The sequence below is a fragment of the Anser anser genome (assembly GCF_964211835.1).
Source record: "Anser anser genome assembly, chromosome: 11".
Taxonomy (NCBI): Eukaryota; Metazoa; Chordata; class Aves; order Anseriformes; family Anatidae; genus Anser; species Anser anser.
Window position 1 is genome coordinate 9,850,942 of NC_139732.1, and position 27,081 is coordinate 9,878,022.

General features: G+C 36.6%; 1 protein-coding gene and 1 long non-coding RNA gene across 7 annotated transcripts in view; one reads left to right on the top strand and one right to left on the bottom strand.

The window, feature by feature from the left end:
• Positions 1–27,081, top strand: part of NFATC3 (nuclear factor of activated T cells 3) — a 66,543-nt gene that overhangs the window by 29,474 nt on the left and 9,988 nt on the right. The window contains exons 4-10 of one of the 2 annotated variants that reach the window (XM_083852086.1): positions 7,869–8,068; positions 9,257–9,429; positions 10,192–10,332; positions 12,708–12,763; positions 13,396–13,522; positions 15,327–16,379; positions 24,915–25,016. In XM_083852086.1, coding sequence (XP_083708212.1) covers positions 7,869–8,068; positions 9,257–9,429; positions 10,192–10,332; positions 12,708–12,763; positions 13,396–13,522; positions 15,327–16,379; positions 24,915–25,016 — 1,852 coding nt within the window. The remainder of the gene's footprint in view (positions 1–7,868; positions 8,069–9,256; positions 9,430–10,191; positions 10,333–12,707; positions 12,764–13,395; positions 13,523–15,326; positions 16,380–24,914; positions 25,017–27,081) is intronic. The other variant, XM_083852087.1, reaches the window with a different exon arrangement.
• Positions 1–27,081, bottom strand: part of LOC310905615 — a 67,447-nt gene that overhangs the window by 13,195 nt on the left and 27,171 nt on the right. For 2 of the 5 annotated variants that reach the window (XR_014589170.1, XR_014589173.1), the window contains exons 2-4: positions 11,600–11,685; positions 5,851–5,995; positions 1,594–2,682 (exon numbers count right to left, since the gene is read on the bottom strand). This is a non-coding gene — a long non-coding RNA (uncharacterized lncRNA). Of the gene's footprint in view, positions 1–1,593; positions 5,374–5,850; positions 5,996–11,599; positions 11,686–27,081 lie in introns of all 5 variants that reach the window. The other 3 variants (XR_014589172.1, XR_014589174.1, XR_014589171.1) reach the window with 3 other exon arrangements.

Genomic DNA, 27,081 nt, shown 5'->3' on the forward strand with positions numbered 1-27,081 from the left:
AATTGGAGGTTCAGAAATAGCACAATTTCTTGATAGTGCAGAGCAAACTGAAGATGGATTGTGTATGGTGATGGCTAGTTAGATGTGGCCAGTAATTCTGCACAGCGTGAAGTTGTAATGTTAGTCCAACACTATTTTAGCTATGATTTGGTCTTCTGTTGGTAGCATAGAATGGGACAGGACTCTGAGCTGAAACACTCTTCAAAATATGCCTGAAATTAGCATTTAAATAGTCAGTCTTCTCTGCAAGCAGTAAGCATGGAAGTGTGAGATTTCAGAAATAGAAAAATCCAGGTTCTTAAACCTTGAAGGATGTTCCGTACGTTGTATGACCAGATGGTATCATGGCCAGTAATGCACTGCTATTTTTGCTTTGGTTCTCTTCAGGACCCATTTGTCTTTGTGATGACCTTTAAAATGCTGTTAAACCTGGACTTGTGCCACTATGTCTAGTAGTTTGTTAACACTTGTTGCTTTCATACCTCACTATTTTTATTTTTCAGAATTGCAGAGATCTATACTATTTTAAGGTTTTAAGTCAGTCTACTCAATGAGCTGTTAGCAAAAGAGGAAGGAGGATGCTTCTCTGGTGTGCATGCTTTTCTTTCCTACATCAGATAATCAAATGATTGAAAATAGTACTGCACTTCAGGAAGGGGAAGTAGGTTGATACAACATATTTAATTTTAAAATTATACGTTTAACTTTCTCTAACATTAAAACCTTTGTGGAATGGGAATGAAATTAAAAAAAAAAAAAAAAAACAAAACACACTTGCATCTACTGCTAAGCTTTTAAGTCAGTGGTTGGGGTATTGTCTAAGAGATCTGAATGGAGTTAGCTTCCATGAATTCACTTTCCTGTGAACAGTCCACAGCAGATCAAAGGTCAGCACTCATTGCACCTCTGCATCCCCCACAAGGAGATGGCTGTGGTCAGTCTGACTTTCAATAACTTCCCTGAACTTGTTTTTATATCTATAGCGTGGTTCAAGCTTTTCAAAATGCCACTGACAATAAATTTATGGCAAATTGCACCACTATTGTTAGTCATTCTGTGGCTTTTGTTTCAATTTATTGAGCATCTTCATGCCTTTAGATCTTTTTTATCCCTTGCTTTTATTTCTAGCTGTTACTAGGTGTGCTGCTCAGTTTGGAAGAGTCACCCTTCAGCTTTTAAAACGTCAGTCTTCACGGTTCTGTAAGAAAGTAGCTGCAAACCACTCAAAAGTGAAATTCTTGTGAAGAAATGTCTGAAGAAAAAAATTTTGGTTCCTCAAAGCCATGCTCCAGTGCCTCTTGAATACTGTTGTCAGAAATAGTCCAAGGTTATGGGGTCACGTCTCCATTGTCTCAGAGGACAAAACATCTCAAAGCCTTTTTTTTTCTTTTTTTAAACTTTTATTATATTACTATGGTGAGGTTTGGCAGTTTTGTTTTGTAAACAACTGTTTAAAAGTGGACTAAACCGTAAGTAGTGAAAGTTCTTTTCTTTTAGGATTGTTTAGATTCCAGGGTAAATTATACCGTATCTTCAATACTGCAGTCTTCCAAAGTAAAAGGAAAAATACCTAATTGGAGAGAACAGCTTTACCTTCCCTTTATCTTTGCCTTCGCCTTCATCTATCTGGGCCTTTCTTGTCCTCTTTTGTCTTCCTTACGGTGGTGTAACTGTGGGAGGTGTTCTGACGAATAGAGACACGCTGAAATGCTTCTAGCTGCAGGGAGACTACCAAGGAGGAGATAACTAGTTAGTTGTGCGCTTCGTGTCACCGTGTTGAAAAGCCTAGGACTTCACTATTGGAAGTAAAGGGGTAGGGAGTGCCTACGCTTCTTCACACTGCTGTGGATTTCCTTCCCCCTTCATGTTTGAGCTGAGGATTTTTACAGGAATACTGGTGCATTTGATGAAGCTGGAGTTGTTAACCTGCATGAAGAAAAGCCTTGATTATCACAGATTTTTTCCCCTGACATGTCTTGTATTTCAAGACTATGCTCTATTTTTAGGGACATCTGTTTTTATGTAAAAGACTTCCTTCTAATCAGCCTACTTTACCAATCCAGTAATGCCATAAGCAGTAAATTAATTGTCCAAGGGGAGGGAGCACTGGAGTGGCGATAGGATCTTATTTTTTGCTCGCTAATTGAAGGCAAGGCGCACAAAGGATAAAACATGAATATTAAACACAAGTGAAAGTTTGGTTAAACATGCAAATTCCTAATGAATGCTGGAAAGTTTTACAGGAAAATTGCTTTAAAAATAAAATCAAATGGGTTTTGGCACTGTCTGAAATGTCATTAGTATCTAGGATTGGTTGATTGCTGAGTGTAAAATGTAGCTAAAGAAATTATTTCACTTTTTTTTTTTCCCTAAGCTGTAGTTTCCTTTTTTTTTGTCTGCGTTTTTAGTCTAACAGAATAGCCATGTGAAAGCCTGACATCACTTCTGGATTTAGTGACAATATAAGGGGTTGGTTTATTGTAAGTAAACAAAGAGAGTTTGGGTTATTTTAAGAAAAACAGACTATTTCGAAGTATGCTATTGTGGTCTGATAGTACCTGTTTTCTGTGAAGTGTGTGTTTTCTGTTGGATATTCTTCTCAAGTCTTCTTGCAGCTCTTGAGAAATCACATCTTGTGGGTAAATAACATTTATATTTGAATAGAGATCGGTAGTACTTGGCCTGAAACAATAGATGGAAAACAGAGAGAGAACCTTCTTAGTTTAAAAAAATAGACAGTGGAGGGAGGCAGAACTTCTAAATACTTGAGATTTTAAAGCCCTCTGATGAGCTTGCCGAGTATTGCAAGCTCTCCCTTAGCTCAGAGCATGGAACTGATGGCATATGAGCAACATAATGGCCCAATACGATCTGCATGTAATCTGGAAAACTGCTACCTTTGTTAGGTTGATACCTTTTACTTAATGTGACCTGCTTGATTTCCTCAGAAAGGAAAAGATTCTCACCCTTACCACTAACTTTCAAGTGTAAATGCTGCTGACTTCAGTGATCACATTGATCTCTAGTGTTACAGTTGTTTTTTTCTAAAGGATTTTCTATATGTGCATTAAGAACGTAGGAATGTTTTTCTAATATAAAAACACAGCATCCTGATGACTGAATTTTTCTCATTACCTTACTCTCTTCATACTTGCATCATAAAAATTGCAAACTAAGTATTGACATGCAGGAGTTTACTGAATGCATGTAGTAACACGGCTGGAACTGCTTTGGCTGAAGCTGTTCTGGCTTATCCTGTTGTGACCTTCAGTCTTTAGCCTTCCAGCTTTAGTTTAACTTACGCATGCACTGACCTTTGCTATGGAAACGATACAGAAACACAAAAACAACTTGGCAGAGTTTCCTCTGCAAAGCAGTGGGTGGTGTATCAGTATTCTATTACAGAGGAGGGTTTCTAGAGGTCAGTAGTGACAGCATGCAGTAACTTATTAGTTGTCTGCAGCACAGTGCTTGCTACTCCTGGGAAAGTGTTGCTTTTGTCTTTAAAAAAAAAAAAAAAGTAAAATTAATATCTATATTTTTGTTAGCATGCAGCTCTAAAATTGCATATTAATGGCATAAATACTGGAAGGCATGCATGGAAAAAAGCCCCAGTGCTCAACCAGTAGTTTAAGTTACCGTCTTTCTGTGTGTGACCTGTGACTGAATCTTGGACGGGCTGATATTGTAGCAATTTACGGTGTGCATCTTCAGCGTGGTGATGCTGCAGCAGGTTGTAGGTTGTAAAATAGTTTGTTAACTTAAATGCCCATGAGCTGTGTAGTGACACTATGTTCTTATTTGTATATATCATGAATTCTCTACCAAGGTAAACTAAAGGTACAGACACCACAGCTTCACTAGGTATTTGAACTAAACAGTATGTATTCTTTCAAGGTAATTATGTAGGTATTTTCATTGAAGAAAAATTAGCATTTTTTTTAACTTGCAGTTTTGCTGGGGCATTGGATTTCTTGTTTGTTTTTGTTTAATTTGCTATATAGAAAAGTATAGCTAAATGCCAAAAGTAGTGCTACTATGTGGTGGCTCTTTTTTTAAAAAAAAAAATATATATGTTATTATTATTTATTATTATTATGTTTATTTTCAAGCTGTAGTAACACAATTTCAGATTTCCATAGAGGTAAGGCTTGCGTATTGGTGTGATGTAAAACAGTCAGACTGCATTTCAAGACCATCACTCAGAAAATGCACCTGATACCGTGCTGATATATAGCTAATCTGTTGGTGGGGTAGGGAGTTTTTGTCTTTTTTTGTCTGCCACTTTCCACTCCTCCAACATCTTTTGCAGAATAATGTTTGGAAACCAGGCTCTGTATGTCTTCCATAGTGTATCTGGGAAAGCATAGAGGGTGAATGTTTGCTCTAGTGTAATGGAAGCAAAACCATTGTTAGAAACAGCTCTGAGCAATTCAAGTGTAGTGTGCAGCCATAGAGCCTCGTAGGCAACACCACTGCAACCGCTGGCACTGGGTGGGCTTTGCTTCACTGCAGTAAGCTCCCACTGCCTCTGGGCCGCTGTAGAGGACAGGGCCTCCACTGACTGTTGACAGACTGGTGCAGTTCTATGAGTCAGTCTCAGTCTCTCATTGCTGTTATCTCTAGAACTGTTGTGTACGTATCCATTGCTAGGGATGGGGGAGATAGCGTTAAGTGGAAAGCAGCTTTGTCCCAGTGACCCTATTTGTTACTCAACTTTTTTTTAATAGCTCTGGCTTGTAATATATATAATTCCCAGTATAAGAGTGAGTGCGTTTAACAAAGTTCACATTCAGGCTGCGTTTCATCATGTTAAGAGTGAATTGTAACGGAGGAAAATGGATGGTGGGGTCACAGTGTTGAGAGTTTTGCAAAAAGTGACTGCTGTAAATGCTAAATGAATGTAAGGTCTTAATTTTTCTTTTAGATACTTTAAATTATTGAAATTCATAGCTTCTGGAAATATTAATTTGTTATTAGGAAAAAAATATTTTAGAAAGATATTGGAGGCCTGCATCAAGTATAATGGATGTAGCCATAACTGATGAAAGAGTTCCCATGTTCTACTTTCAGTGGAATAATAAGGGTAAAAGTTGTGATCTGGTTGTGCTGCTGTAGTTTACAGGTGACTCCTGACAGATGGAGAAAAACCTGAACACTGGTGGTGGTCACAAGAAGTTCATTGTCTCTACTGTAACATCGGTAAATGCCTGAATATTGCATTTATTTACATGGGTATCAACACAGTCTAGACTGCCTCCACTCAGTGAAGGCTGAGGCCTTGGTATGGTTTGGTTTTTTCCTAGATTTAGCTCTTTGTGCTGCGAACTCCAATGAGAACAAAACCATTGACATATTTGACAGAACATAAGCCTGTGAAATGTAGAAATACATAAATAAATGAAATCATGTAAGAAATTAGTTGGAAATTTGTCAATTATAGGACAGGATATTGTGTTTGATAAAAGCTGCTGTGACTTGTAAAGATTGCCTGGCTTTTTGTGGCAGATATTTTTATTTCATTATACCAAGGGTCTGAAGGGGGTAACGAGTGTTAAAGCCAGGAGGAGATGTGACTTACTGACTGAACATTATTATGTCCGTTTTCTCTGCTTGACTATGCACAGGTCAATTCCTGAAGGTAGTTGGACTTGGGGGAGATGAAGAGAGTTCAAGTTTCAGGACAGTCTGCTTTAGTGTAACCCTACTTTTAGTCTGCGTTTTATGGTAAAACTGAACTGGACTGACTTTTAAAAGGCACAACAGCTAGGAAAGGTATAGGGAGAATTGAAGACAACAGAACCCAGAATTCTTTCCCTTCAACTATGAAAAGCAGGGAGGTCTCCTTACTGTAGGAACGGTCTTGAAATCACCCAGCCCAGGAAAATGATAGAAATGCTGAACTGCTTCCTTTCTTTCCCATCAGTCTCCCACTGTGAAGAACTTCAAGATGGTATGGTCTTACTAGTGTAGCTTTTAGGACCTTCTTACTCTTCTAAAAACAAATGGAAAAACAGGAGGAAAAAAAAAAAAAACAAACACAGAATTACTTAATAATGCTGTAAGTGTAACATACGTAATACATTAGATCTATCAAGCGTTTCTGTCAGCTCTTCAAGATACGTATGTTCTTGCTTAACAGCAGCTATGTGCTGTAGCTTATCTGGAGATTTTTATCTGCAGTATGTCTGTAGGAATTTTTAGATTGTGTGTGTGCTGGGGGAAAAGGGGAAGAACAAGCATCTGGTTTTTTTTTTTTTGTTTTGCTTTTGATTAATCTCAGTTTTGTCTGTCTTGCATGGTCTAGATGTTTGCTGTTATGCTTCTCAATCACATTGAACCAAAAATTAATGGACAGGAAATATTGACCCACATGGTTGTATCTGGATGGATTAATTAAATCTAGGTGGAGCATTACATCTTGGACAAAAGCATTCATGTAGACCAATAGCTGAAAGCTTTGAGAATGGCTCTTTAACATTACGGACTATGAGAAACAACATTCCTGTCATTGATTGAGACAAAAGTTCTAACACAAGTGATAGGACAGGTAGGTGTTGTCAGGGGCGTAGCTTTAATGTAGGAAAGAGGCAGTCATTGGGTGTACGTAAAATTTAGCACCAGTTGTAGCACATTGAGATGCAAGCAGTCTGCAGTGGTGCTTCAGATGTCTGTGTGTGGGTGTGCTTTTTTTTTGTACTGCTGACTACTGGTGTTGTTGTTCTTTTAAGTAGGTTAAATTGACATGGGTTTTTGCATTTTTGTGTGTTTTTTGTGTTTTGTTTGTTAGTTTGTTTGTTTTTCTGTGCTAGTTCTGCAAAGAGCTTGGATAATATTGCTGTGCAACCAAGTAACTTTAAAGACAAAAATACTGATGTGACAAAACCACATTTAAAGAATAACTGTCTCCCCTCCCTCGATTTGTAACATAAGTTGACATTGAAGTCAGTGAAATATAAACGTGTTACATTGCTATTTAGAAGTCATGTAACTTGCAACGTGCATCAGTCTACACAAACTGCAGGAATACTGAAGATCAAGTGAGCATTGTGGATTTGTAAGACCTGTTTTGTAGGTCTCATTTAAAATTGCAGTGGGTAAAGGAAACTTGTGTGTTACTGTCAGTTAAATTTTGTTTCCTTAAATCTTCTGGACAACTATGTTACCAGTGTATAATCATAAAGCTAGCATTTTTTTTTTTATAGCTAGTTTAATTTATTTATTGAGGCATCAGTGTTTTTCATGCTGTTTAATTACTGTTAGCTCAAACAAGAGGTGGTTTTGTGATAGCGGAGTGCATTGGTGGTTAGTCATATTTTAGAAAGGGAAAGATGCACGAGTTAACTTCTTTAAAAAAAAGCAAAACTTGATAATATTTATTTTCTTTATGAAAAAATAATCATACTTGATTTTCTAGCTATGAATCAACTTTTCTTTACCCTAATATAATACATTTACATTCATAAAACCCCTTAATAAGCTTACTAAATTGCATTTCATAATAAAAAATGTAAACTTGAAAATATTTTCAATAATTCTAGAAACTGTAGGTGTATCTTAATAATATTGATAATTCTTCATTGTTTAAAGGCAGTATCAGAAATGCACGTATAGCATAACACGGTTTTAACATAGAAGTTCCATAGACGAAATGATTGTTTCCTCTGTCCAAGACTCAAAAGAAATACAGACACATTGATATCCATTTATTCTGGTAAATGTTGCTGGAGGACTGGTGTCTGTACTCAGTTTTCTTTAGCATTGAAGAAAACACAAGAGACTGAAGAAGTTTGTTATTTATTATTACTCTTTTATGCAAATACAGAAAAGCTAACTAATATTTTAATACATCTTTTATTTTTTATCAGCTCCTGGGCTATAGCGAGAAGCCTGTAAACCTGCAAATGTTCATCGGCACGGCAGATGATCGCTACTTAAGACCTCATGCATTTTACCAGGTGCACCGAATCACTGGAAAAACAGTTGCTACAGCTAGTCAAGAGATAATAATTGCCAGCACAAAAGTTTTGGAAATACCACTTCTTCCTGAAAATAACATGTCAGCCAGGTACATTGCAACTGTGTAGTTGATATGTGGCTTTTTTCCCCATTTGTACAAATGTGAAAGAAACATCTTGTAAAACAGGAAATTTTCCACAAATATGACTCAGGATTAAGCTAGACACAACTCTTTAAATGTGCCAGTATTTAGAAATAAGTCCTCAGGTAACATTAGAAGTAATGAAGTAGAGAGACAAGGAAGCTCATATGATTGATGGGAAGATGGGTGAATGATTCTGGGGTTCTGTTTTCCTGTACAGTCTGTATGTATGTATGATCCCACAGCTGTAGAATTGCATGGGGGTTATAATTGGCTGGTGGGTTTGTTTTTTGTTTTTTTTTGTTTTTTTTTTACATAACAGGTGACTTTTTTCTGTGAAAGTATAGCCATGCAGTTCAACTGCCTGTTTCTTTGTTGAATGTGGTCATCTAACCTACCATGTCCTTGACATTTTCCTTATTTTGATTTTTTTATATAGTTTTTATTTTTAGCAGTTAAATTATTCTCATGTTTTACGTCCTGCCAGATGGAGTGTACTGAATAGTTTAATACCAGTTAGTTTTAGAAACAATTACACTGCTTTTTTCTACCTGGAGAGTCAGTGAACTGAGCGAAGCATAATTTTTTATTAATGTAGCATATTTATTTCTAACATATACTTCTGAAGCCAGCTTAGATTTTCCTGAAGTTACACGCTAGTAACCACTGAATGCTATGAACCCATAAAAAGTCTTCAGAAGCTTCTATGTGTGTTATTTGATTAAAGTATGCGTGACTTATATGAATAATCAACAAGCACACTGAATGATATCTGGGATGTGATCATTCTCTAGTCCTTCCTAAGCAGCGCTAAATATCATCCTTGTAAATGATATTTACTTTGTTAAACAACTTACTGTGAAGGTTAAACAATGTGCAGTTAAGTGGAATAACAATCTTTTAAAGGTTTGAGAAAGCAGCAACTAGATGTTTGCAAGACAGAACAATGTTTAAAGAAAATACTTGCTGCCATTTCTGACGCTAACAGATATGTTAATGGAGGCATTAAAATAACATTAAAAATAGCATAACGTGGGGAAAAAGTGGAACGTTCTCTATTCCTTAACAGAAGGGCTTACAGAGTATACTTTAGCAACAGTTTGATTCATTTTCTTCCATTTCTCTTCTAATCCATCCTTTCTCACCTGTCTCCAGTATCGATTGTGCGGGTATTTTGAAACTTCGCAATTCAGATATAGAGCTCCGTAAAGGAGAGACAGATATTGGAAGAAAGAATACCAGAGTGCGGCTTGTGTTCCGTGTTCACATCCCACAGCCTAGTGGAAAAGTCTTATCTCTGCAGACTGCTTCCATACCTGTTGAATGCTGTAAGATTGTTTTACAATTGTTTTATGTAACTGTACGTAATTTATAGCCATGTTTTCTGCATGTGTCAGTAGTAATGTCATTCTGACAGTATTTAGTGTCAGAATATATGTAACAATTGTGTGACAAGCATTTTGTGTAAAGAGCTAAATTATCTAAAAATAGTAATAATTTTATTTAAAGATGGTACTTGCCAATGGGCAACCCCATTTGCTGTTTGGGGGAACAGCAGTGTTTTAGGTTTTAATCCTAATACTGCAGTCATGCAGCTAGCAGCTTCAGAAGTTCCTGTATATGAAGGGAGGCAGCCCATGTATCTCAGTGAAAATAAATACTCATTTTAGGAACAAATAATACCATTTCATTTACAGGAGTCTGTACCATTACTTACCCCATGAACAGCTGAACTTCTGGTTGTTTTTTTTTTTAAATGCTGGCAGTAAGGAATCAAAACATGACCTTAATCTTAATTATTCCTAGAACTCATTTTATCTATTAAATACTAAAGTAGTTTTTAAACCAGTGTTCCCAAATTAAAAATTTAATTTGCTGTAACAGTAGAGACTGTTAGGTTTTGTGACTTCTTTGTGTTTTCTTTTCTATAATTACATAATTTCAACATAATTCTGAAAACAAAGATAAATACACAACTATGATATATATGGTTGTTTTACTCTCACCTCTGATTCTTCAATTTAGGATCATAAAAGAAATATTACTATGGTTAAAATGATGGCTTATTTTCTTCTTTTTTATTTTTAAAGCTCAGCGATCTGCTCAAGAACTTCCTCAGATTGAGAAATACAGCATCAGTAGTTGCTCAGTAAATGGAGGCCATGAAATGGTAGTGACAGGATCCAATTTTCTTCCAGAATCAAAAATTATATTTTTTGAAAAAGGACAAGGTAAATCTCTTTTTTTTCCTTTTTTTTTTTCTTCTTAAGAACAAAACCAAAACCACTACCTGAGCTTGACTTTATATGTGTTCTTCATCTCTTTTATCTCTTTTGAAATTGTTCTGGATTAATGTCAAACATCAAAGGACTCCAGAAAAGAGCATAGTTTGTATTTTTCTCTGGAGAACTAGTTTTGTTTAAAATACTAAAAACGTCTGTTCTTCAGGTACAAAGTATTGACCAGGCAGTTATGGAAGTATGCCTGGCAGTAAAGTTACTGTTCACGTTATTAAAAGCTCTTAATGAAAATGAAAGGCTCTAAAACTTGGATAGCCTAGTAAGACTGTGAAAACACAAACATTTATCTGTTTTCATTGTTTTCCCTGAACTGCAACATAACACACAACTTCCCTTGTGATTTTGTTTTGCTTTGGGTTATCATTTTAACCATGACACTCCTTCACAGCTAAAAAAAAAAATCTTTTGAAAGCTCTAAGTAATATCCGGGGGGGCATAGCATAAGTCAGAAAAGAGCAGTGCTAGACTTGGGGAAGAAACAGACTATGGGATGTCAAAGGAAATGGTGTTTTAGAATAGACAGCCTTTGGAGCGCACAGTACTTCGTGTTGATTTCTGTGAAAGTTTAATGCTGGTGGGCATGGAGAGTGAGTGACGTATTTCAGTGAGAATAATGTAATACCTGTGACAAACCTGAACTATTTTGCTTTGAGGCTTTGGTTGCAGTCAAAGCTTTTTCAAAGGCATTTGCTTGGCCCTCCTGTTACTTCAAGTTGAAAAGTTTAAAACTTATATCCATTCCTATAGAATAGAAGCAGTGGATAATTGCTGTTCCAGTTAAAAACTTCACACAGCCTGTTAGTAAAATCTAATTTCTTACGCAAATTCAAAATTTATGACCCTTAGAGATGTATTTTAAGGGGTGATTAAGTTTTGGTGGTTGCATCACAAGCATACAAATTCAGTTCTTTGTAATCTCAAATAGATAGAAAGCTTAGTAAATGCAAAGTTACAAACAATACCTGTATCACAGGAATAGCACTATATCAAAGTGAATAATTAGTAGAAAAGCATTGCTTTTTATCTAGCTAAACCTTTTTCTTCATAGTTTTGTTTTTCCAAAAACAAATGGCATTTTCGTCATTATGCAAAATTAAATTGGTATGCAACTACATAAACTATAGATTTTAACACCCCAAAGCCCTACGAAAATATTTTTGTTTTGTGATGTACACAGGTGTACATATATGCAACTTACCTAAATATGTTCTGTTATCCAGGATTCCTTCCTGGTTCTGTAGCAGTTTTGGATACATGCTGTGATCTTAATCCTTCTTCCTTAAACTAGTATCCATGAAAAATAGTTGAAAGTTTAGGATTAGCTTTCCTGATACAGGGACTTCCTTTTCTTCTCTGAATTTTCCTTTAATATGTAGAGCTTAACATTTGAGCAACTTAAATTATCGCTACTGGAACTTGAATACCTGATTTCAACTTTTCAGGAAAGAGTAGCAAAAGTAAATCATTAAAAGGAAAAGTTTGCAGCTAAGTCCAATTCCTCTACATTTTATCTTTTCCTTAAATATTTAAGTAAAAATGTGGTATTGATTTAGTTTTAATTAGCAAATACAATATAAAGTGTTTTTTCCTACCTTATATTTTGACACCCAACTTTTCAAGCTGTATTTTTAAGCCCCTTTAAAGAAGTACTGCTGCTAGACAGTAGGTTTCTTGATAACTGCACTAAACCCAATAACAGAGAGAATCAAGCCTTAGGTTATGCTAGGTGTGAGCAGGGAGAGGTTCACCAAGGTGAACTTACCTCCCTCACAACACAGGCAACTTGCCCTGTAGTTGAATTGTAGAGTCTTTTAGTTCAGGGGCTGGTATTTGTCTTAAATATATAACCTTTGGATATGTACATGAAGGTACAGTATATATTCTCTTTCACATGGTGACTTAACCTGTAAGTCTTCAGCATGCTTGTTTGAATAATCAATCAAGGTAGAAGTTATTTAACTTTCTTTTTAAAATGTTTTGGAAAAATAGGGAAAAAACACCCCCAGCCACTTACAGTATACACTGCCTACTCTGGAACTAGATTTAACTGTATGTAATCAGCAGGAGTTCTATTAAAATGCAGAATCCTGAACAAAATCCTGCACAACAGCCAGCTTCACAATGTCTGTAGTGTTGAAACTTTGAAAGCACCCCTGTACTTGCAGTCTGTTTACAGTATGCCTGTCAGCTGTATCTCTCCCTGAATTGCCTCTTTATGACTGAAAATAAATGCAGTTTTAGATCAAGTATTTAAGGATTTTAGAAAATGTTTTTTGCTTGAATTATTTGTAAATTTCTCTCAACAGATGGAAGACCTCAGTGGGAGGTAGAAGGGAAAATAATCAGGGAAAAGTGTCAAGGGGTAAGAAACTTTCTTTTTCTTTCTTTAGAAATCTTTGTTTTCAAATGAGAATACTCAGTTTTCATTGTTGTTCTGAAATTTAGAATTCATTTAGTAAAGTAGATCACTGGCTGATTCAGACAGACAACTGGAGACTTCTAAATTGGCTTAATACTATAAAGTAGCTATTAAGATGATACGTTGAAGGAATTGGAAGTAGCATGCTTGCTGTGAAAGCATTGAAAAAATAAATTCAGATTTAACTAAAAGAAATCTGAAGATGATTTTTCTAAAATAACAATTTCCAGCACATTCGAATTTTTCTTGCAAGCTTAATGATCTGAATTGCAGTTCTTTGACTCCTAGAGTATTTTATGCTCTGGCAGATAAACAAAGCATCCATTAGATGTGTCTTCCTAATTTCAGGTGTTACCTTCAGAACACTTGGGTTTAAGAAAGAAAAAGGTCTCCAAATAACAGTTCGCTTATAGTACTATTTTGTTATGTAATATATGCATAAACTTTAAGTTTATCCATTCTGGAATATCAATTTGCTTTAGTTTTGTAATAAAACTGTTTTAGTTCTTCTGTAATTAATAGTAGTTTCATTTGCATTTAATATGTAAAGCTTTTTCATTTCAACTTTCATATAGGCAAACATCATACTTGAAGTTCCTCCATACCATAACAAAACTATTACAGCTGCAGTTCAGGTGCAGTTTTATCTCTGCAATGGCAAGAGGAAAAAAAGCCAATCTCAACGTTTTACTTATACACCAGGTATTAACAAAAAAAAAAGCTGCATTCTATTTTGCCATGTAAAATAGACATTTGAAAGTATATCAGACAGTCTTGTACTTCTTATAGATAGATAAGACTAGCTTTGAAAAGTTTGTAAAGCACCTTAAACTCATCTCATTAAAAAACTGAAGTTTAGAATATTAAGCTACAGTGCTACGTGTACAGCCAGGCATTTCTTTGTTATGCTTTTTACAGAATAATTTGCATTTTACCAGTCTTTGAGAATGATAGTGAATCTTGGAATTTGCTCTTCTCAATACCCACAGTGATGGTAGTGAGATAACAATATGCATTTTTATGCATGTTTTATGCATTTTTTTCCTCCTTAGATATTCCAAAAAACTGCTTTATATGCAAGGAAGGAAGAAAAAAAAAGTCCTCTGGACATGTTGCAGCATATTCAGAGGAAATAGCTTGGAACATAGCCAGGACTGAAAATTGTGCCTATTTCAGTTAAAAAGTCTTAATCCCTTCCTTTTAGCACAAGAAGGTGGTCACTACTATCTAGATACAAAATACCTACTACTTTGCCTGCTGCTTTCTTTCTATTAAGAAATTCATGCCCACTTAGAGTAGTCAGTTCTCTTGGTGCTAATGATGGAGCTAGATCTTATAGGACTATTTGGAGTACTTGAGAACAGATAGCTGAAGGCATCTTTAAAGTCAGATATAAATATTAAGACAAACTTCTTGAAGCTAATTTGTATGGTGGCAAAGAAAGCTTCTATTAGTTTCCACAGTTTAAAATAAGTTTTGCTTGTTGTGCTCTAAAATACTTCATGCATAATTTGAGCAATGTTACCTAGGTTTGTGGTACACTAAGTATTCATTTATGTGTTACCAAATTTGTGATGTTTTTCAACAGTTATTCTTACAAATACCAGCTCCTCATATAATTACAAGAAGAATCTTAAGCGATACAGTTGTATGAAAAATCCATATTTAAATGGTGGAATGAAGTAATGAAACTTATCTCTTAAATAAGAAACTATTTTACTTACAACTGCAGCTGTTACTGTACAAACCCTTTAAAAATCCATTTTATTTTTTAAAAAATAGTGCTTTTAACATGTACTGTTTAAAATAGAAATCAAGCCATTAAGAATGTTAGCATTTTTCTCCTATTTACACTTAAAATCAGTATTTTCATGAACCTACCTGTGGCTTCAAAAAAAAAAGTCCTGTAAGAAAGTGTACCTATTCAGAACAGTTGCCATCACTGAAATTAGGGAATATACTTAAAGAGCTGCCCTAAGAAAAACAACACATACTACTCAGACTAATGGAACTGAGTTGCTGCCAAAGGTCAGCAGTCATCTTGATCAGAGGCTAATGAAAGTTTGATATGTGGATAAAAAAAATTTTCATTCACCTTTTCCTAGTGCCTGATACTGCACTCATCTGCCTGTTTTCAGTGGAGCCCAGCAACAGTCCCGACAACACATACCTTTGATGAGCGGATCCTTTAGATGTACTGGACTTTCTCTTTTTTGCAACTTTTTCTGGGTTGCAGATGTCTTTAAGAACCATACACTGCATAGGAGGATAGTTTAGGAGGGAAGAGACCTGCCTTTAAATAAATGCTAGAAGGATTCTTCTCCCTTTATATACCTGTAACACTGACCCTTTAAAGTCCAAGAAAATGAAAGCAGAGCAAGAGGAAAAGGGAAATTAGAACAAGGGCATTAATGATGATATTGTGGCTGTTGAACAGCAATTAGTGTGCATTTATCACAGGATACAAATGAGATGGAATTGTAACGCGCCGTTTTACTTTTTCTAGTTATAATGAAGCAAGAGCACAGAGATGAGGTGGATTTGTCTGCCGTTCCCTCTTTGGCCCTGCCTCACACAAGCAACGTCCAGGGCCTACATTCTATCCGAACTCAGTTGCCTTCACCAGAGCAAGGGCATCCTCATGACAATTTACTGTCTACATCACCGAGGAGCCTTGTGTGTCCAGTTCAGCCACCGTACACAGCAATGGTGACCTCAGCAGTGTCCCACCTGTCGCATATGCAAGGTAGAAACCTTAGTCCGAGCGAGGAGTGTCACGTTTTGCCCCCTGCTGTGGTTCAGTCTTTTCAGGTAACAACAGCACCTCCTGTGAGGCCTTCCTACCAGCCTATGCAGTCTAACGATGTATACAATGGACAGTCTGGTCTTCCCATGAACTCTGCCTCCAGCCAAGGATTTGATGCTATTTCATTTCAGCAGGACACAGCTGTACCTCATTTGATAAATCTTAGCTGCCAAGCTCTACCACCAATGCCGTTCCACTCTTCAAATCCAGGTTCTGTGTCAACATCGAGTACCGCAGGGCACCCGCTAGCACACTCAGCCCATACGGGACAGTCATCTTCGCACCTACCATCGATGGGATACCACTGCCCAAGTGCTGGGCAAGGCTCCATCCCTTCTGCAATGAGTCGCTCTCTTGGGCAGTCTTCTCCCCAGCTGCAGCAAGTCCCGTACCATCCTACAAACCCAGCATCTGCTTCATCCCCATCCCCAACAGCTTCCCACCCTATGGTCCATTCACCACTGTCTGGACCTTCTTCACCCCAGCTACAACCTATGCCTTACCAATCTCCTAGCTCAGGACCTGCCTCATCTCCCCCGCCAACCACTGTAAGTCACTCGGGACAGCACTCCCCTCAAGCACACAGTCCTGCACTGGGAGGTCTTAATGCAGCTTCATCCCTAGTACACCATACCGTATGCGATTCATCTCCATTTTCACCAGATGGGGCAGCTATTAACATTAAACCGGAACCTGAAGATCGAGAATTGAATTTTCAAACGATAGGACTACAGGACATCACACTGGATGATGGTAAGCAGATCTAATATTTTAATACTGGGATATAATTACATTAAACCAACAGGTGTGGGGGAGGGCTGTTTAATTTAGAACACTCTTTACAAGAGTAAATTTGTACTATCAAAATGGAGTCATTTTTGTGCCTAAAGCAATGACTTATTTAAAACTAATTATATCAGCTGTAGTTATACAGTTCAAGTACTTTAGTTTGCTAGACTTTGGTTTTAGTCATAAAACAGGGCCAGAGGATTAACTCATACATACTGACACCTTATATACAAGGAATTAATTTGAAACCTCTTCTGATTGTCTTACTGGTATGTTTCAGTGAAAGTCCTAACAAAGTCTGAGTTGCATAAATGTAGTTTGAAGTCGTTTCATGGGGTTGTCCCAGTTTTGATGGACAACCTACTTCACTGAAAAGATAGCACATGCATTTTGGCACTGTCTTACTCTCTTCGTAGGCATTCTGTAGAAATGCTGTTGTCATTCAGCACCTCTGCTCACAGTAGCTGTTTGCTTTTTCCTTACCACTTTGGCTACATTTTTTGAGAAATTCACTTGCTTACCATAAACAAGGACCATGGTGGAAGACATTCCAATGCTTGAGGCCAGACTACAAAGTCCTCTACTTTAAATACTTGCACAATGTTAAGTTACAAAACTTGTCCAACCAAGTGGAAAGTAAGAGAGATCAGCTCCTAAGCATCGGACTATTTTAGGCATAGATGAGAAGCCATTTAAAGAACATGTCAGACTAAAATAACTGAAGGAACAGAAGGCCTGCACTTCAGAGGTGTTTGATATTGATGATGGGAATCTTCCTAGTATCTTTTTTCTACAACAGCCGTAACTGAAATTTTTGTTATCATCCTTTGTAATTATTTAATTGCATCAGCAGTACCGATACCATAAAGACTTAAGCATAGGCCATCTGTTAAATATCCTTATCAGTCCCAGTTCCTTGCCTAAATGGAACTTTGGTATTGTAACCTCCAGTCGGTAGTAAGAAAGTTTAGTAAGAAATGCCATTAAGACACAGCATACTAGAAAGAAAATGAGAGAAAGTGATAATGTAGTTGGGCTTTCAGTTAAATGGCCACCCTAGGTAAATAATATTCTGATTTTAGAAACGCTGCACAATCAGCTAGCTTTCCTTGATCTAGAAAAGAAGGAAGAGACTGATCCTTTCAAGGACTTGCTGAGGGGAGAAGAGGAAGGCTTTATGAAACAGAATGCCTAAAAAAAGAAATATATATCTACTTCCGTGCTTTAGGAGTGAGAAAGAAATCTTAAAGTTTCAAAAAAAGTGTCATGGTAGAACTTGTCTTTTTCTCATCCTGCTTCCCTTCACACCCACCAAAAAGATAAGGGAATAAAAAATTAAACCCTAAAAACTAAATACTGTAGTTAAATTTAACACAACCTAAGCAGAAGTGTTTCGCATTCATGAGCGATTCAGCAGTTTGTCTGTACCTGTTTGGGAGTTAGAAGGAATGCACAGCAAAGAAGAGAGACAGATTTTTTCTTTTTTCCTATAGCATAAATACTAGCTGCTTTTAGAAATATAAATATCTATAATGAAGCATATAATAATATAATCTATTTATATATATAATGAAATTACTGGATTGTTTCTGTGCTGACAAACATATTTTATACTTTAAATCACAGGAAAAGCTGAAAGAGATACACTATAAAAGGGTGACCACTTGCTAATACTTCAGATGATTCAAGTGACCACAGCTTTAATAATTATTACTTCTTAAATAGTGCTGGTTGGAGAATTTTAAAGCTCTGATAACTGGTGATTAAATGATACACTTCCTATATGGAAACAGAACTTGGTTTTGATACTAAACAAGTACTTAGCAGAAGCTATACATTTACAGGCACTGAGCTTACATTCATTTCAGTTTAATGTTACTGCCATACAGTGATTGATTCATTCAGTGTTAGGATTCAAAGAAACAGAAAAACTTTTTTTATTTCCAACCTCCAAATTTAAATTAGATGTCTAGCCTGAAACCTGCTGTCTGAAAAATCTTGAAGTGCATAGTGCAAAGAAACAAGCTGCTCAATACTCTCAACATGAATAAATACTTCCCCCACTTAATCAATTTTAAACTAGAAAACATGTTTAGACAGGAACACTCTTTTTGTAATGTATCTAATATATTACTGCAGTTTATAAAATAATTTGAAAAATTTGCTTTTGTTTATAATTGAATTTTAGTTTCCATGCAGATAGAACTAGACACAAATTGCGAATGAATTACTCTAATGTTATAAGAACTATGAAAAAAAATCCAAACCCAAATGCATACGTAGATAAATATTGATATGGTATGTTCTCCCAAGTAATTTATCAAACCTGAAGGCTATATTTAGCTGGAAAACAGGTTTTTAAAGGTGACCAATTTAAGGCAAATAAACTGCTCTCAAAATAATAGTAAGGGAAAGCCAATTAAAATTTTTTTAAATCACATCTGGATTAGAGTTGTTAAATGTTGAATAATATTTAAGTCAGGAGGTTAAAACAGAAAACAACACCCTGATAGCGTAAATAATCTTCTTTCTTTTAGTAGTGTGCAGGATTTCAAAATCAGCATAGTAGATGTATTTTTTTGGCAAATAAAGTTTGAACAAAAATTCAAGTGCAGTACAGAAGTGCTACTTCTAATTACTAAGCTTAGCTAGACAGAGTATGATTATTTAAAAAATAATAATAAAAACGTAGCTAGTAGTTATATCAGTTCCGTTAAACAAGACTCCCAAAAGCGGATTTCAGTGCCTCTTCTGCCAACATTCAGGCTTTTTCTTCAAATCCTGACTCTGCTCCCCTCAAATCTGAAACTTAATGTAGAACTACAATGCTGCTTCATCAGCACTCAAACCAAGAGCATCTGGATTAGTCTTGATCCAGCATCTACTGGAAGGTGTAACCTATTTGGATTCACCATTTACAGTTTCTGCAAAGTCAGATATGCTTGCAAAGACCAGAATGGAGTGGCTTTTAAAGTCTTGTTTTATTCCCTTGCCCAATATGTAGTAGTGCAAGTTGGGCTCTGTTTGGATTATGAGTGACAAAAGATTGCAGAATTTAAAGGTAGATCCTTTACTTGTACATATGCAGAAATTACACAATTTCACTTTTTCTTCTACTGAAACTTGGGTAGTTTTTTTCCTCATTTTTGAACAGGACCTAATTGATGTTTTAGCCTTTTCTGATCACTTCCTTGCATTTGCTTGTGTGTATAGCATCACTCCTCTTCCCCACAATCCTTCCTCCCCCCACTTAAAGAAACAAAAAATCAACATGCATAAGGGCATCTAGATACGAAATTAGAATTACATTACGGAAAATGTTTGAAATGTAACACAAATTCAAAGTAATTTGTAGTGTATGCTACCACTTAAAAGACGTTCTGAAAACCAGTACTTTTTCTGCATAGGACTTTCCAATAGTCAATCTGCACAGGTGGAGAAACTTTTGGACTGGAACTGCATAAAAGCAGGTTCCTACTCTTTATTTGTCCCATCCCTTTCTCTTCCTCCTCCCCCAGTCTCTCCCATGTTGGACCTCCTTTTTCCCTTAACTGCTTTCACCAAGTCTGTCTTCTGCACATCTCCCCAGGCTAACTGTTCCCCATACAGATAGCAGAATATTTAGGGCCGCACGCAGGTGTAAATAAGAAGGCTAACATGACAACCAGGCAGCCGGTTGCTTCCTGTATCCATCATCCATACCATGCTATGTTGTGTACTCATCTAACGAAGGTCCCATCCCTTCCCGACTTGAAAAAAGTAAGTCAGTTAGGCTCCGTCTCGCCGTATGATGAGGCCCTGTTAATTTTTTTTCACTGTTTTTAAGAAGTGCTCCTAGTGTGGCGGTTTGCCTATCCCACTGTCAAGTGTTAAATTTAAAGCTATTCTAATAGTATTGATCTAAAACTTAAGCTCTTGTGGTTTTTTGCAGTTTAGGTGTGAGCTTACCTTGGACTTCACGACTTTCTAAAGTGATGAGATTTCTGTATTTAGCCATTTTCAAGGTATTATATTAGGCTATATTCAGCAAATCAGGATGACCTTCTGCTAATCCTCTTACATTTTGTTACTCATTGCATCTCCATTACATAAAGCCAGAGATTAGAAAATTCAGTATGTGGATTTATTATAAATCATAACTAGAAATCCTCTAACAGTTCTGTGTACATAAAGCAATAAGTCTGCTTTGTCAGGCGTATGCCACGTAGAATTCTAAGCCACTTGCATTCATTCATTTTAATAGTTCTGTGATAACTCTTCAGAGGATAAGTTCTTTTGCTTGGAAGCTCAGAAATTATTCAGATCTTTACTAGAAAATCTGTGGATCTTTACAGGCATCTTTTTACTTAAGCTTCATCTTAACTTAGCATCACTACTCCTATCCTATTAGCAGTAACTAATAAGAAAGTTTTTGGAGAATGACTGTATTTTCTATTTCTATGTATTTAAAAATTACAATTAATAGGTTGTTCTTAATTAAGACAGCTTCCTGCCAAGCAAAGCATTGAAGGTCAACAGACACTAATATTATATGCCAGAACAAAATGGTGCATCTTGCAACATACCTGGCATGGATTTCTGTAGCAAGAACTCCAGCCTGCATTGTACACTGAATTTAGAATATTTCTGATTCTAAAAGGCATTCAGAAAATGGCACTGCTGTGGATTGTTTAGTAAGGTTGTGTTTAAACTCCCATCTTTCTTAGTATTCTCTATATTAAGTATATATTAAGTATACAGGCTTTGCAATAAAAAGCAGTATACAATTCTTACTCTTCTCATAAGCTTTATGGGCTCCTGCAGTGACATCTTGAGGTTGAGTAAGGTGATAAGGCAGAACCTGACATGTATTGGACAATAATGGCACTCTGCTTTTAGGATTGGTTGTTATGAATAAAATAGAGAACTGTCCAGACGCTAGACAGTAGATTCAAGGGATGAGGTTGGAATAGTAATATAAAAGTGAAAAGGATCTTATCATCCAGGGCTGTCAGCAGTTAAAGGATGTTATGACCTATATCTTCTAGTGGAGTCATTCATAAAATTGAGGCCAGGAAGGCATCTTTTGAGAAGATCAGTTATAGACTGCTGATGCATTAAGAACTTTGCATAAATCCTCAGATCTCCGTGACCAGCTAATGTATGAATCCTCCTGTTTGTCTCTGAGAGCTGCAGAACACCTCATATCTATTTCCAATTAAATACACCTAGTTGTACCACCACAAAAAGATTCCTATTTAAGAATTAGGACAGGTTAGAAACTTATTTTGGAAATGTAACTGTTATGTCTACATCATGGTGCAGATACTACCACTAGGAGCAGAGCTGAAAGGAGTTAGGCATGTCATTGCAACACTGGCAAAAATACACTTAGACACTAGTGCACTGCTTTCCACAGCCCAGCATGTGGCCTCCAGCTCCAGGATTCACGCATAATGCTTACTATGATAAACTAGGTTTAAATTCATGTATTTTCTTGCTTGAAAGAAAGGGTAGCAATGTGACTTCATGAGTTGGCTTCACTACAATATATAAATGCAGAGTGTGACATCATAACCATGACATGGACGGGTTTTTGTTACTGTACAGAATAACTTACAGCTTGCGCCATGACTCTGCAGCACCCACACACTGTCTATATTAGCTATAAACATCATGTGCCCATGAAAGCTATACTACTCCTAACATTTAATACATCCTTATTAGTTTGTTTTTTTAAAAAATAAAAAGTAATTTTTAGTAAAGTTGGTGTAAAACCCAAAACTTCTAAAGTGAGTACGTCTTATGGCTTGAAGTAGTAAGTTGCAAGGTCACTCATTGTGTCCTTGAGAGTTTGCCATTGCAAACATGGCCTTCCATTTGCCTGTTTTTGATCATCAACCCCTAGAGTCACAGCTGGCTGCTCCACAGCAGAGAAGACTGAGGGTTAATTATAGCCTGGCAGCTGCTGCCCCCCCTTTTTTTTTTAAACAGGAAAGTTGACACTGTACTACTTGCTGATTCTGTGGAGTCAAAACCAGGCTAAGTATGCGGTGCTAACTGTGACGTAGCTGCAGGGCTTCTTAACATAAATGCAGCTGATAGAACTCAATCCAGAGTTGACAAAAGAAGGCCTATATCCAAGGAAGCATGTGCTGCAGTCTGTCCTTAATGTTCTTTGAGGTTTAGTGTTCCTCGTTACATCTGTAAATACAATAATTCAGTCTACTATCATCCAAAACACAAGTTTCTAGCTGGATGCAGCAATACCGCCAAGCCTCGACTGTTGGTATAACCTGCCAGACACTTACATCAAACTGCCTTTTGCAAAGAAGATTAAAAACCCACTCTGGCTCTAACAGCACCACAAACAATGTGCATTCTAGTATAGTTTGGGGGATCCACTGTTCTAGAAACAGCAAATCTTCCAGTGTAAGTCTAGCTGCCCACATGTCTTACTCAGCTCATAGCAGTAAAGGATATACAGGCTTTTAATCAGATAGTGCTAAAACAAAAGAAAAAACCTAAGTTACTTGAAGAGATCCTGAAAACCAAATGGTAGAACTCCATTAGCTTTTTGGTCTGCCTGGAGCCATAACAGAACTACAATTTTTCATTGCCTTACAACTCTGACCCAAGTCTGGTGCAGCTAATGGAAACAGGGGAAAAAATTTTTCTCAGCTGTTTATGAAATGATAAGGTAGAAAGGTATTTTCAAGGTATGGTTATTTGGTACCTCAAGTTCTATCTTACTTCACTGCTCATGGCACAAAACCCTTACGCTGTATTACACACTTATAAAAGCTGTTACTTTATTTACCACGTTTCACAAACAACAAATATTGTGCACAAGGCACGCGCATGCTTCATTCTAGCAGGTGCTGGCAGGAGACCTGTTACACATACTACATACAACATACAGCGTCAGGAATTTGTAAGAGTGAAAATTCAATACTGTCACCAGCTTTGTAACTCAAATAACTCAGAGTCCCTCTATGTATGAAATTAATTGGGAAAAATTTAATCATATTTCTCAGCTAGAGTGACAGATAATCCTTACTGTATAAACGATGCTGACATGATGCAGACACTGTTGCTTAAAAGGGGCAATTAATTCCACTGTTCACTTTGGAGGCTCTCACTGTGATTGTCTGCCTCTTTGAAAGCCTGAACTTTAAAGAACACCGTGAAAAAGTTAATTTGTTTCATCCCCAGGTACTTTTCTGCCTGTCTCCCTGGATTCGATGTGTATTTAAATGTCACTTTCCTGCTGGTTCTACCAGCTGGTGAGAAAATGCTCTTTTCATAATCTCCCATTATTTGAGATGAACTAATGAAGAGTGAGATTTTCTCAAGAGTTTGTCCTTCATCTGCTCCTTTCCTTCAAAATGGCAGTGGATATTTCTTTGAAACACAACTAATGCCTTCCACTTCCTGTTTAAATACATGTAACTTTATGCTTTAAACAATTAAGCTTGAGAAGTCATCCAAAGAAGTAATTCGAACTGCTTGAATTTCAGGAGGGAGTGAGAATAAACTTCTTCATTCTCCCTGGAGTCCTCCCTGAGCACTGCTTAGAAATCATGCTGGCAAAACAGATGCGTGGCTCTATCCAGAAGGCACAGTTTAGCCAGTTTTCATAGCAGTTTCATTAATTGTATTAAAGGCCCGTTTACAAAAATGTGTTGCTCCATCTTAGAAAAGAAAAAAAAGGTATCCAGGTGTAAGTTCTGCTGATTAGTGTAAGTTCACTAATCACAGCTGCATAAATACACTCTTGTTGGTTAAATTAATAAATACACCATTCTACATTCATTTTTCCCCCAGGAACAGTTCAGTGAAGTACAGTTCTCCTCTTCCTCCTTGATTTCTCACAGTGCCTCTGACAGAGCCACCTACACCAAGATAATGCTTTGTTTTCCCACATTGCAAACTGTGTGGCCTTACTGACTGAAGAGCGGTACCTTGGACAAAATATTCAGATAGTCTGACAAGTAAGGGGAAGCTAACAGCTGTTTACAGGAACTGTTTCCATTGTTTAAAGGATAAGAATAATAAAAATAAAGGTCTTATTTACTAGCACTACCATGCCTACCATGTTCAGTGGAGGTGATGTCAGCAGGTATAAGCACTTTTAATTTGACTGCATTAAGTAAAGCAGGTTGAGAAAACTGAAAGAGGAATGTTCTAAACCAACACAAATTCTAAATGAAATTTATGTAGCATAAAGTTCACAATTTTACAAGTAGGTAGACATCCAGAAATATTAACCATTACCTTTATGGCTCTGGCTACAAATTGAAAACTAATTAAATATACGAGATAAGTGATACTGTTTCTAATAGGCACTCTGACAATTTATAAATAGTTATGTCGACGTATGTAGTAGTTGTGAATGAAACTGGGTGTTTAAAGTTAGTGCTATTAAAAGAAAACTGAAAGTCACTTCCTGGTTGAGTGAACTGTAACTTCTTGGTTTAGTCCAGTCAGTAGTTATGTCTGTCTTCTTCTCTGACACAGACAGTTTTATCTCTGACCTGGAATACCAGCCATCAGGTTCAACAGAGAAATGGACTCAACATTCAGCACTCATGTCCAACTCCTATGTGGAAAATCTAGAGGGTGAGTCTGCTTACGGAAATGCTTCAATGTTTAAAATTGGAGCACAAAGGAGAGGGGAAGGTATTTTAATAGTCCTAACATACATAAGTGAAAAGCACTATATAGTACTTAAGTATTGCTATAATTGGACACCTGTGTATTCTGAAATAGTTGGAAACTTCAGAAGTTGTGAACCAGGTGTACACTCACTCAGTAAAAGCCTCCACCAGAAGTATATATAGCTGCCACAGAACTTCCTGAGTGCTGTAGAATCTAGTACAATAACAGAAGGGGATATGAAAATCTTAACTCAAATACAGCCAAGGTTGTAGAGTGGCCAGATCAGTTAATTCTGAGAAACTTAGGATGTTTCTCCTTTTTTAAAAAAAGATACAGCAATGTCAATTTAAATAGATGGAACACAGTGGCATGCACTACCAGTCTAAGTATCAGAAATATGGGTTTCATAAATAGAGTTCTAGTTGAATGTCTACTATATAATTGGGAAAGTTCATCTGGATTTGCTTTAAGGTGCTTTCAGCTTCTTTGTCTTACGTATAAGCAAGGTAATTATGCACCGTGACTCTTTTAAGTAGTAATGTTAGAAATTGACAAGTGGTATATTGGACATGTTTGTATTTGTAGTCATTTTTCTTAAGTGTTTTTCACTTTACTTACAAACATGCCTAAAATGCCAAAGAACTGTCCTGTTCCTTTACATATATATTCCATATATATAAATAAATGGACACACAGTCATGTACATACACCCATATATATGTAACATGTTTTACTTTCCCTGTAGATTTTTAAAGGGGAATACCTGTAAGCATACATTCAATTTAGGGTTGTTAACACTAAAGTAACCTAGCTCTGTTATAGCCTTAATAAAGCTCTTACACGATAAGTGTGTAGACTTACCTTAGATTTGCTCACATAACTAATTTAAAATAAATCACACCACTGGTCTTTTACCATCTTTCAAAAACTGACTTAGTCCTGCTTTACTTAAATCATCAGAATGTGATCAGTAAGGTAAGTAGCTACGCTTCAGAATGGCAAAACTTGCGAAAGGACTCCCTACACTGAGTTGACATTTCAACATCTTGAAATGGCAAACTGATTGGTAAAATACCAGCTCTGGCTTAGATTATTTCTGTGTTCTAGACTATTCCCTGTGCAATTCAGGATCTAGTAGGTACAAAATGATTGTTGAAGTTCTTGAATGATGGACTCAATGGAATAATAATAATAATAATTAAAAGAAAAGCATGTATCAGTCTTGTCAAGTAAATGGTGAGACAGAGGTTGGCAAAACCCAAAAGTAGAATTACAAGATGTATGCTTCTAAAAGGGCACACAAACGGAAAACCAGACCCAGAGAGGAACACACTTATTCACGAATGCTAGCATCTGAGAAACACAATCGGGAAACATGACATTTTTTAAGTGAAAGTAATAGGTATTTCATCTAAGAAAGCTAATCAGTGAGATGCTAATCCTGTAATGTAAACTAATATTTACACAGGAAAGCCAGAAGAATGGTTCTGTATCTTAAAGAATGCTTAGTGTCAAATCAGACAAAAGAACTGTATCAATCACTAGGATGGATGCCAGGCTTAAATTAAGAGTATAGCTTCTGAATTACTCCACTGAACAGGACAGCAACCGTAACTGTAGTGTGCTGCAGGAGATCAGACAATGTGCAAAGGCAGGAAACACACGAATGGAATACCTGAGTCATCCTTTATAGAATGGGTAAGTGTGACAAGTGCTTCATGGAGCGCTAAGTCATGAGAGGAACTCACAAGGGGAAACATCTCTTTATTTGGTCCCAAGTAGTGTACAGGAACTAGTTAAAAAAATATATTTCTTCATTTTGTCACAGTTTCAGCATTACAGGCTGCAACAAACTTCAGTAGTCCTTTGAAAGGGGAACTGCAGGAAAACAGTAAAACTTTAAAAAACAGATAGTCAAAAGGGTAAAATAGTTGCAAGTGGTCTGCAAACTACTTGCAAAGGTTCAGACTAAGTGTACGATTACCGGTTAGAGAGTCTAGAAGCTGTTTCCAAATACCAAAAACAG